A 12,093-nucleotide genomic window follows, 5' to 3' on the forward strand; every position below is an offset into this window, starting at 1 on the left:
GCACTTGGCTTGCACTTTAATATTTTAATTTCAAACACACTTGGATTTGCTACCATTCATAAGAAATGATTCCATCACAGCATAGGTTCATTGAGAAAATATGGTGGAGGAGGAAATCCTTGAAGCCTTTGGTTTAACCAAGCATTCTCCATAGGCTTTTTCTATTTCTGGATTTTCTCCTAAAATGTCCCTGTGTTTCTAAAAGAAATGAGAATTGAAAAGCACAGGGACTTCTTGTCTTCACTTCCATTCTGAAATGTTTTCATGCAGGGCATTTTACAATGACAGCTATCAAGTCTGAGTTGGCCAATGACTTTTAGCTTGTACAAGTATAATATATAATGAAGAGTGCTCTTGAGTCTTGTGTAGTCTTTCAAAGATATGGCCATATCCATGTTTAGTCATCAACATGATTCATTGCTTTGGTCCTCAGAAAAATTGAACAGAGCCAGATGAAGTAGGCAAACATCAAGAGAGCCCATTGATGAAGTTTTCTATTTCCTCAATATATTTAATATGCATTTCTGTTTATATCATAATCTCCAGTAACCACAGCCAAAGCTTTAAAACATTAATATATATATATATATTCAGAGCATATACTATACCTTCCGTTAATTTTGTTTTTACTAGCAACTACTAAGTAATTAAAATATTGATGAGGTTATGATTTTGTCAATTATTTGTTGATTTTCCATTTTGTTTCTGAAATAAGGGGCAGATGCTTTGGATAACAAGAATGAAACATTCAGACCTTGAGAACAAAATGCTAACAATCCCATATTATACAAAATAACTAATAAGCAGAATAATATTTCTAAATCCCTGAGGAGAATGTTGTTTGTGAATCAAGAAGAAGGATTTATTCCTAACTGAGAACGGGGAAGAAGAGAATGAAAGCTTTGTGGAGAAAGTGATGGAAGAATTAAGAATAATCATTCAAGGGTGTACTTTCCTGAGGCTCTTCTCTTTGTTTTTTATAACCTAAGCATGTTGAATTAATTTTATCTAAAATGATAGATGTTGTCTTCATCGATTCCTCTATAATTGTCAGTTCATCTGACTATAATAATTTCTTCCCCTCAAGTTGCATCTTTATTCATTCTTTAGATGTGAAACAAAATTTTTCCATTCAGGGAAGGCTTTCTTCTCTACACACCAAATTCAGACATTTTGCTTCTGATTTATAGCAACCAGACCTTTAATGTCATTATGATTTGCACCTTTTTATCAATTATTTGAATGTTTAATTAATTGTTGATTCCACCAGATTATAATATTAATTCACCATGAAATACTAAGCTTCTAAATGCACAATAGACATTTAGTAAACATGCAAAACATCACGGAATAATGGAAAGAGTTTACCCATGAAAATAGAACAAATAAAAATTAGACCTGACAGGAGGCATCAGATAATATTTCACAAATATGAAGTAGTATATATAAATTCAGAATCTGCAATACTACGTATGCATTTAGGAAAGTGCAAAATTTTGGTATGATTGGAAATTAGTGAAAACAATCATTTTTTAAAAATAAGTATTTGAGGCAGCAGAGTTCCCATTATCATTTGATTTAACAAAAAAGAAACAAACACAGCTCTTTCTCTTTATATACATACACACACACATGTATTTATTATTTAATATAAATATTTAAAACCATCTTTTATTTTTCAATCTTTCCAGGGCCTCTTTTACATCTTTATTCCGCAGGCTATAAATCAGAGGATTTAACATGGGAATCACAAGGGTGTAAAACAAAGAGGTCATCTTGTCTTGATCTAGGGCATAAGAAGAACTGGGTCGAAAATACATGAAGAGTATAGTTCCCTGGAAAATTGCAACAACAGTTAAGTGGGAAGTGCAGGTGGAAAAGGCTTTGAATCTCCCCTGAGCAGAGTGGATCTTTAAAACTGATAGGATGATATAACAATAAGAAACAAGAACTCCAGAAATGGTACTCAGTACAATCAAGCCAAAAATGGTGAAAATCACTAACTCATTGACCTGTGTATCTGAGCAAGATAACAACAGTAGTGGAGGGATATCACAGAAGAAATGATTAATCTTATGTGATCCACAGAAACATAAGCGGAATGTTAATGTCGTATGTGTCAGAGCATCCATCATTCCCACCAGGTAAACCCCAGCCACGAGCATGGAGCACACCCTGCTGGACATGTTGACTGCATAGAGCAAAGGGCTGCTAATGGCTTTGTACCTGTCAAAGGCCATCACTGCCAGCAACAGACACTCAGAATCTGTAAAGACACAGAGGGTGAAGAACTGCAGAGCACAACCAAAAAAGGCAATTGACTTGTTCTTGGCAAAGAGGTCCACCAGCATCTTGGGACCAATTGCTGTGGAATAGCAGAGGTCACAGAAAGCGAGGTGGCTGAGGAAAAAGTACATCGGTGTGTGAAGCTGGGAATCCATTCTGATTAAAATGATCATTCCAAGGTTTGCCAGAACATTAATGAGATAAACAATTAGAAATATGATGAAAAGGGTCCCTTTGACGTTCAAATTATTCGTTATTCCCAGGAAAAAGAATTCAGTAAAGGAGGAGCAATTTTCCTTTTCCATTCTTCTTTGTTCTTGTGCTATTATTGCAAAAATGACCAAGAAAATAGTAGATCTACCTTTAAAACTCTGGACATCCACAAGATATTTATTGTCTGTAGCAGAAAGTTATTTCTTAAAGTCTTCTTTATATCTCCAAAAATTACCAAGACACGTGCCACTTTCGAGAAGGTATAGTATTTTGGTTGAAAACCCAAATATCTGAGACAAAAATGAAGAAACTTTGATTCTGAATCTAGATGTCAGTCATGAGATATGTGATGTCTTAGCTTCTATTGTCTGTCTTATCACAGGTAGTTACATTTGTCTGAATTGAAAGCTTATTTTGCATTAAAATTAGGTCAAGGAAACTCCAAAGCCAGGAGATACAGAACTAAACATTTCATATATTTGAAAATAAATACCCAAGTGGACAAAATAGCAATCATATTTATGGGATACTTCAAGAAACGTGATGGATTTTGAAGTTTCAGTAATAGAGAGCATCTCATATCACTGAATTAATTATATTGCATATAAATTAATAAATAACATAATTATGTTATTGTTTTTGGTGTATGGTGTCTTTTCTGTTTCCAGAAATATGAGACAAATCCTATTGAACTTTTCTATCATGCTTCATCACTTCTTTTCCAGAACATTTATAACTCAATTATATAACTGACCTGACAAAGTCTTGAGAAACCAAATAGATGTGCTATGAGAAAATGGAAACCACATATTTAAAGCATACATTTTCATGTGTTTGTATTTACATATGTGTTTGGTGTACTTGCATGTTTGTGTTTAAATGCAGATTTTGCTTTAATTTTAATATTTCTGGAATTGTGTTATAGTATGTGGTCCAAAGGGGCTTAAATTTATACATATTTTCACATATTGTCTCCAGAAAGTAATATCTCAGTTATTATTGGCATAAACTAGAATAAATTAAACTAGTGATAGCAATTAATTTACTGTTGCACAGTGACAAAAACAATGTCTTACCTACAAAACTTGGTTAAAATATAAATAAGTAAAACCTATACTTTCCTTACAAATTAGGTCAGTCAAATCATGTCTCAGAAATTATTTAAGTTGGCATACAATGATTTATTTAAAAGTTCCTCAATACTTATTCATCATTTCTCTAAATAGAAAACAAAACAAAAATTTATTTATTTTTCAAACATGTCAACTCAGAAACCTACCTTAGATGGGCAGATCTTTATGTCCATTCCTCTGGTAGATGAACAATAGGCAAGACACATTTTTTTTTTATCTAATGGCTGTTGGGACATAAGTCCCAAAAGACTCTGTGTTCCCTTTCTGTATTATGTAAGAATGAGATTAATTAGATTTATTTTTCTCTATTTCCCCCTCTGAATGCTGCAACAACTGAACTTTTAATTATTCCCTCTTGTCAACAAATTAATCCATGTCAGGATCGGAATAGAACTGATTTTAATGTTCTCCTTCCCAGACATCCTGAATCTCTACCCTCTCACTCCAGTCCAAGGAAGCATCCGATGAAACTCATTAGATTCTGTTTGATGATTTTAACCTCCTTTTCATTCTACGTCCTGCTTCTTCCATTTCTGAAACAGGCTCCTTCACTTTCCATTTTAAAAATGTGACAATTTTTCAATGGTAATCTACATATCTACATTCAAGACCACATTCTCATAAGATTGTAGCCTGGCCCTGAGGCGTGGACTATTATGAAACAATATTCATTGCATGATACTGTAACTAAAGTGCATTGTCTCTCTGCTGATAATAAATGCCTATAAGTGTCCACGTGTTAATAGAGACAGTTTTGTTCTACAAGCAAGTCAGCATATTATGATAACAATACACAATTATTGATTAATATGTTCTATGAAAGTTGTTTCCTACATTAAATTTACAAATATCTTTCAGCACTTGTATATAAGTAACTACCAGAGATTGGAAAATATTAACTACTGAAATAAAAAAAAAACTTGCTTACACATGATAATGAGTAGTCTTTGTTTTTGGAAACCTTTGAGGAAATAGTCATATAATCATTATACATCAAATGAATTTTCAGAAATAAAAGTATCCCCTTACCCATAACCCAGAATATAAAGGAGAACATCATCCACATACCCTATCACAAGTTGACATCCCACATAAGAGAGTTTTGATATTTTAGCCAAATGGAAGTGAAATCATACTATTTGTATATAATTATATCTGGTTTCTTTCACTAAAGCTTATGTTTGTGAAGTTCCTCAATGCATTTGTTTGTTTTGGTCATTCTTCAATCTCATTACTGTGTAACAGCCCAACATAATGTTATTTATTTAATCTAGAGCAGTGATTCAAAATTATGGGCTGTATAGTTTTACTGGAATCCAGCCACTCCCATTCATTTGTGTATTGACTCCAGTGTTGCAATGCAAAGGCAAAGTGAGTTCTTGGGACAGATGCTTTATGGCCTGCAAAGTATGAAATATTTTTATCTGACCCTTAAAAAATCCTCAAGTCTGCTCTGATTAGAGTTTTTTCAGACTTATGTTATTGCAAATAATGCTATTGTAAATATTTGGTGGATATTCACTAATTTATTTTGGATTTAAAACGAACAATCAAATTTTTGAGGTTTATGCCATTTATCAGTCCTAGCTGCCATGGTCAGGTTCATGTGTGAACTTGGCCAGGTGGTGCCTGTTTGTTCGGTTGGGCAAATTCTTTTGGCTTGCTACTGGGCCTTAGTAGTGACCTTACACTTAACCATGGGCACCCAAGTTACCATAAGACCTGAGTCACCTATCATGAGCTGGGTATATTTGACCCATCAAGCCATAAAGTTGGGCGTGTGCAGCAGCATTCCATCATAAAATGGAAATGGTATATATGAGATAGGGTCAGAGCAGGTCCCGAAGGTGCAAGTAAGTTACATGAAGAAGTAGCCCAAATGTCCATGGTTTCCACTGCTTCCACATTACCTTCTCTTTCCCAGATGAGAGCTATGGCCTCTTGGGGAGTTTCTCACAGTGAATAGACTGAGGAAGAGAAAACTTGAGAGTGGTTTCAGATGATTCAGCATGATATGCAGGTACCGCCCAAAAGTAGATAGCTGTAGCACTACGACCCCTTTCTGGGGTGTCCCTGGAGGACAGTGGTGAGGGAAATCCTCCCAGTTGGCAGAACTTTGACCAGTGCACCTGGTTTTTATTTTGCTTGGAAGGAGAATTGGCCAGAGGTGTGTTTAAGGAGAACTGGCCAGAGGTATGTTTGTATACTGATTCATGGTTTGGCTGGATGATCAGGGACTTGGAAAGACCATAATTGGAAAATTGGTAACAAAAAGGTCTGGGGAATAGGTATGTTAATAGACCTTTCTGATTGGGCTAAAAACAAGAAGATATTTGTGTCACATGTTAATACGCACCAGAGGGTGACTTCTGCAGGGGAAGGTTTAATCAAATGGATAAAATGACCCTTTCTATGGATACCAGTCACCCTCTTTCCCCAGCAACTCCTGTCATTGCCCAATCGGCTCATGAACAAAGTGGTCATGGTAGTAGGGATGGAGGTTATGCATGGGTTCAGCAACATGGACTTCCACTCACCAAGACTGACCTAGCTTTAGCCACTGCTGAGTGCCCAATCTGCCCCCAGCAGAGACCCACACTCAGCCCCCAAAATGGCACCATTCCCCAAGGTGGCCAAATGGCTACATGGTGGCAGGTTGATTACATTGGACCACTCCCTTCATGGAAGGGGCAGTGATTTGTTCTAACTGGAATAGACACATACTGTGGATATGGGTTTGCCTTCCCTGCATGTAATGCTTCTGCCAAAACTACATCCATGGACTTACAAAATACCTTAGCCATCATCATGGTATTCTAAACAGCATTGCTTCTGATCAAGGAACACACTTCACAGCAAATGAAGTATGGGAATGTCACATTCTCATGGAATTCTCCAGTCTTACCATGTTCCCCATCATCCAGGGGCAGCTGGATTGATAGAACGGTGGAATGGCCTTTTGAAAACTCAATTACAGTGCAAACTAGGAGGCAATACCTTACAGGGCTGGGGTGATGTTCCCTAGGAAGCTGTGTGTGCTCTGAATCAGCTTCCACTCTATGGTGCTGTTTCTCCCATAGCCAGGATCCATGGGTGTAGTAGTTAGATTCAGTTGTCAACTTGGCCAGGTGAAGGCACCTAGTTCTGTTGCTATGGACATGAGTCAAAGGTACCTGAACCTCATCTGTTGCTGATTACATCTGCAGTCTGCTAGGAGGCGTGCCTGCTGCAATGAATGACGTTTGACTTAATTGGCTGGTGCTTACATGAGAGAGCGCAGTGTAGCACAGTCCAAGCAGCTCGGCACACCTCATCTCAGCACTCACATCTCAGTCCAGGCCTTTGGAGATGCAGAAAGGAATCACCCCAGGGAAAGCTGTTGGAAGCCAGAGGCCTGGAGAGAAGGCTAGCAGAGATTACCCTGAGCTTTCCCACATAAGGAAGAACTTCAGATGAAAGTTAGCTGCCTTTCCTCTGAAGAACTAATGAAATAAATCCCCTTTTATTAAAAGCCAATCCATCTCTGATGTGTTGCATTCTAGCAGCTAGCAAACTAGAACAATGGGTCCAGGAACCAAGGGGTAGAAATAGGAGTGGCACCACTTACTATTACCCCTAGTAATCCACTAGGAAATTTTTTTCTTCCTGTCCCTGTGTCTTTGAGCTCTGCTGGTCTACAGGTTTTAGTTCCAGAATGGGGAGTGCTTCCACCAGGAGAAACAACAGTGATTCCATTTTTTGGGTCACCAGCCCTTCTCTGCAGTACAGATGGCTGTCACCTTTGTCAACAGAACTTGATAAAGTCCTTCCCAGGATGATTGGAGTTTGGACTCTTTCCACAATTTGATGAGGATCCAACTGCCAGGCTGGTGTTGATGGACAACAAATTGAAGAGGTGTAATCTGGGCCAGCAAGCCTGAGGGATGACAGAGTAGAGGACAAAGCCAGTACATAATTATTAAGGAAGAGGGCCTTTGATTCTGAGGAAGGGAGATCTCTAGTTCTTCCCAGAAAAAACAAGCCAAAGAGCATTTCCTAAAGGTAAATTCTTAATTCTTTCCTAGGGGCAGTTCTAATTCTTAGCAGAGCTATGGGTAGACACTTAGTCCAAGGTAACTTAGTTTCTAAGACCAGTTTATGAAGATGCTTCTTTAGGGTTTGATTCATTCTTTCCACCCTTTCTGAAGATGGTGGATGCCAGGGTGTGTTAAAATCCCATGCCATTCCTAAGCTTCACATAACACCTCCCGGTATATGGGAGGTAAAGTGGCTGCCATTGTCAGAATTGATATTCTCTACTAACCCATAGAAGGGAAGAATTTATTCAAGGATAATTTTGGAAGTCCTGATGCTGTAGCTGAGACTGGAGAATATGCTTCCACCCCCCCGTTAGATGGTTTACAAGAACTAGAATATATTTTAGCCATCCCACGGGAGGCATCTCAATGTAATCAACTTGCATGCTAAGAAATGGCCTAAGCCCTAGTTCCCTTATCCTTGTACCTGTTTTCTTAGGAGTTTTTATTGATCTTTTGGCAAATTGTGCACATTCACATGTTTGTTTAGCTATGGTGTAGAGACCCACATACCCAAAATGTTTAAGAACCAAGTCACACATGGCGTGTTCTCCCCAGTGACTTCTCTGGTGCAAGACTGCTAGTATCTCCCTCATTACCTGTTTATTCAACATCTGCCTGCTGTCTGGGAGGACCCATCTACCTTGAATGTCTGCGCTTGCTCCCAATTGTTCCAGTTCTTTTACTTCCTTCTCAGAGAATACAGAGACCTCAAATTCTCTGGGAATGGAGGGTATTAAGACCATTAACTTCAACGGGGGGCAAAAGGAAGCTTCCTTAGCCTTTTCATCTGTCAACATGTTGCCTTTTGCCTCAAAGGTATGGCCTTTCAGGTGTCCATTTATGTGCACCACTGATATTTCCCTTGTTAGGAGTAGATTAATTAATAATTGTGGTATTAATTCTCCATGGAGCAGTTCTTTCCCCTTGCTACTAGTCACTTTTCTTCCCAGATTTTTTCAAAGGCATGGACTACCCCAAAGTATACAGAGTCAGTGTAGACTGTACTATCTTTTCCTTCTAATAATTTGAGGGCTGGTTTAATGCATGTAACTCACAAGTTTGAGCTGACTAATCATTGGACAATTGCCTAGCTTCCCTTAATTCATAAGTTAATCCATCCACAATTGCATAACCATTGTGACTCTTTCCCTCCAGGACCCTAGAAGACCCATCTATGAACAATTTTTCCCCTGAATGTAAGGGGAGATTCCCCTGGTCAGACCAAACTTGGGTTTGATACTCAGTTTAAGTCCAAGCAGTCATGTTCAGGGGCTTCCATCTGGTCAGGCCCTTTCCAAAGAAAGATGCTGGGTTCAAGCCATTGTCCTATGGTCAAAACCAAGTCATCCTTCTCCATTAGGACTGCTTCATATTTCAGGCTTTGGGAATCAGTCAGCCACCTCCCTGCCTTTTGGGATAAAATAGTCCTGATCTGATGAGGGGAACTGACCACTAATGCCCTTCCAAAGGTTAGTTTCCTACTTTCTTCTACTAGGGGAGCGGTTGCCATAACAGCCTGAATGCACCCAGGTCATCCTCTGGAGACAGGGTCCAAAAGTTTAGAAGGAAGGCTACAGGTTTCCTTTGGCCTTCCCAAGTTTGGTTTAGTACTCCTAATGCTGTTCCTGTACCTATTGTAACAAATAGATGGAAAGGCTTCTCAAGGGAGGGGAGAGCTAGAATAGGAGCCTGTACTAGTGCCCATTTGAGCCCTTCTAAGGCTCCTATTTTCTCCTCCCTCCATTCTAATTTGTCAAGCTCTTCCTCTAACAGTTTTTGGTATAACCCTTTAGTTTGAGCAGCATAAGAATCTATCCACAATCTATAGTACCCCACTAATCTTAAGAACTTCCTTAGTTCCCTCTTTGTCCTGGGAAGAGGCAATCTAACTATGGTCTGAATCTCTCTGGATTTATTCTCATTTTTTCCTTCATTTATGAGATGGCCTAAGTATTTAACTTCACTTTCCACAAACTGTAGTTTATTTTTTTATCCTTCAGTCCTTGGTCCCCTAAGAAGTTCAATAAATCCTTTGAAGTCTGGACAACCCCGTGTTTTCCTTTACCTGATATTAACAGATCATCCAAATACTGTAAAAGGGTGATTTAAGATGGGATTGAAAACTTTTCCAATACTTTTTCTAGTTCTTGCCCAAAGAGATTGGAGGACCCTGTGAAGACCTGGGGTGGGACTGTTGACCTATATTGTTGACTCCGTCCACTGAAGGGATTTTCCCATTCAAAGGTGAACAGGTCCCTACTCTCTGGATCAAGAGGTCAGGCCCAAAAGCCATCCTTCAGATCTACTACACAGAACCACTTATGATGGTAGGGAATTCTACTAAGAAGATTATAAGGGTTAGGGACCAAAGGGTGTCTAACTTGAACAATTTGATTGATGGCTCTCAGGTCCTGTGCCATGCTCCAACTGCCATCTGCTTTCTGGACAGAAAGGAGATATATAGGTTTCCAAGGGCCCGTCTTGAAGGAGAGTTTCAATGATGGGCTAAAGTCCTTGTCTCCCCTTCAATGGGATGGGATATTGTCTTTGACAATCTCCCCTTCCTTTTTCATTTTAATTTTTATAGGGGGAACTTGCAAACTCACCCATCCCCATTTCCTTCCCCCACCCATACTTTTTCTTGGATGTCTTTCTCATCTTCCTCAGTTAGCAAGGCTAAGGCAACTTCTATTTGGCCATCCCTTACCTCCAGGTCCAGTCCCATGAGTACTGTCAGGTGTCTTCCCAATAAATTACTCCTGGCTTATGGAATATATAACAGGGAACTTATAATTTGGTTTCCTTCCCAACGTATATTAGTAGGTTTGGAAATGGGGACTTTAAATCCTTCCCCTTTTACTCTTGAAACTGTGAGGCAGCTACCAGAGAATTCAATCCCCTTTGGGATTTCACAGAGATGGTTTGGGACTTGGCACTTGCTTTATGTATCTCAGACACACACTCCACCTCAGACTCATCAGAATTCTTTCTGACCACCAAGGCAATACTTAATGACTATTTTCTTACCTTGGTCCATGCACAGAGTTGCCCGCTCACTGTGAGGCAGCCCTTCTTCTTTCTCAGTCACAATCGGTGGATCCAAGCATCCGGTCTCTGGTCTTTCTGGCTGTCAGAAGCAGGCTCCCAGCAGCAGAGTTTGAAACCTCTTAATCAGCTGGATGCGCCTTCCCTGCAACCTCTCCAGACGTCCTCCTCCAAAGCCTTGGATCCCAGATGAGTCCCCAAAGTTGTTAGAAAGAATGCCATACTGAAAGAGCATACTCACTCAATTGTGGAGGAAAAAATAATTTATTCACAATCTTGCAAGAATGGGCACCTAGCGGAACACAAAACAGTGCCTGATGTGCCAAACAATAGAATGCTGAGATGGTTATACCTGTGCCTGACCCGCAGACCCTTCCCTATTTCTCCACTGACTGATTACTCCAAAAGCTACAGCCTACCCAGGAAATTTGAACTTCCTACTAATTTGAACTTCCCATTGAAGGTTCCCCCTTTGATTATGTTTTACATTTTTAATGATCCCGGTCATTAAGGATTTGACACCAGTTCTAAGCTTGCATCAGAGGCCCTCCCATTTTTCCACCTTTGTGAGAGCTAAACTTAGTTTGATTCTTACAGTTCAATAGTGGGATGAGTTTAAACAACATTTGAATCATCAGTATACATAGAGGCAAAATTTGGCAGCTGGAAAGTGCCTTACTAATATCAAAATCAAGTCCCTCTTTTATAGAGAGTGAATTGAAGTCTAACAAGAAAGAAGAACTTGTTAAAGGGCACAGTGATTTGAAAGGTACTGAAAGTAACATGGTCTATCACATGTGCTTAAAGAACGATTTCCTCAAGGGAGGTTGTTGCTGCTTCTTGCTTTCTGACTACCTTCCACTAAAAGGGCCACTGAGTATTATCACATCTGTTCTCACAAATGTGATTCAAGAGGCTATTACTAGTACTTATCCATCTACTCGCTGTTTTATACACATAGCCAAATCTACCAAACCCATGCCATTCTTACATTTAGGGATTTTAGTGACAAGGCTTAAGGAAAGAGCATAGGCATAGGAACATGCCTTTAATATTAACCTGAAATGTACTATATTGTTAATATCATGTTTGGAAAATAAAATACTTTAGTTTTTGATGGATGGTTGAGAAGTGTGTGAGGTAGAGAAACAATGAAAGTGATAGTGAGGATGAGGTAGAATAGATCAAGGCCTTTTGATATCATATTCTCACTATTTCCATAGAACATAAAGGTTCAAAGGTCCTACCATCCTCCCAAACTCTTACTTGAGTCATGAATCTCCTAAGTGATATTCTGAATAATTGGTTGTTCAATCCCTACTTGTACAATTAAGATA

General features: G+C 39.0%; 1 protein-coding gene across 1 annotated transcript; it reads right to left on the minus strand.

Moving 5' to 3' along the window:
- Positions 1 to 1,658: 1,658 nt before the first annotated feature.
- Positions 1,659 to 2,594, minus strand: LOC143676143 (olfactory receptor 5W2-like). Its single transcript, XM_077151890.1, has one exon. The coding sequence runs from the start codon at positions 2,589 to 2,591 to the stop codon at positions 1,659 to 1,661; it is 933 nt and encodes a 310-aa protein (XP_077008005.1). The 5' UTR covers positions 2,592 to 2,594.
- Positions 2,595 to 12,093: the final 9,499 nt, after the last annotated feature.

Source organism: Tamandua tetradactyla, chromosome 3, assembly GCF_023851605.1.
Source record: "Tamandua tetradactyla isolate mTamTet1 chromosome 3, mTamTet1.pri, whole genome shotgun sequence".
Lineage (NCBI taxonomy): Eukaryota > Metazoa > Chordata > Mammalia > Pilosa > Myrmecophagidae > Tamandua > Tamandua tetradactyla.

Excerpts from the sequence above, each read along its gene's own strand:
- LOC143676143 (XM_077151890.1), bottom strand. The coding sequence starts at position 2,591 with ATGGAAAAGGAAAATTGCTCCTCCTTTACTGAATTCTTTTTCCTGGGA.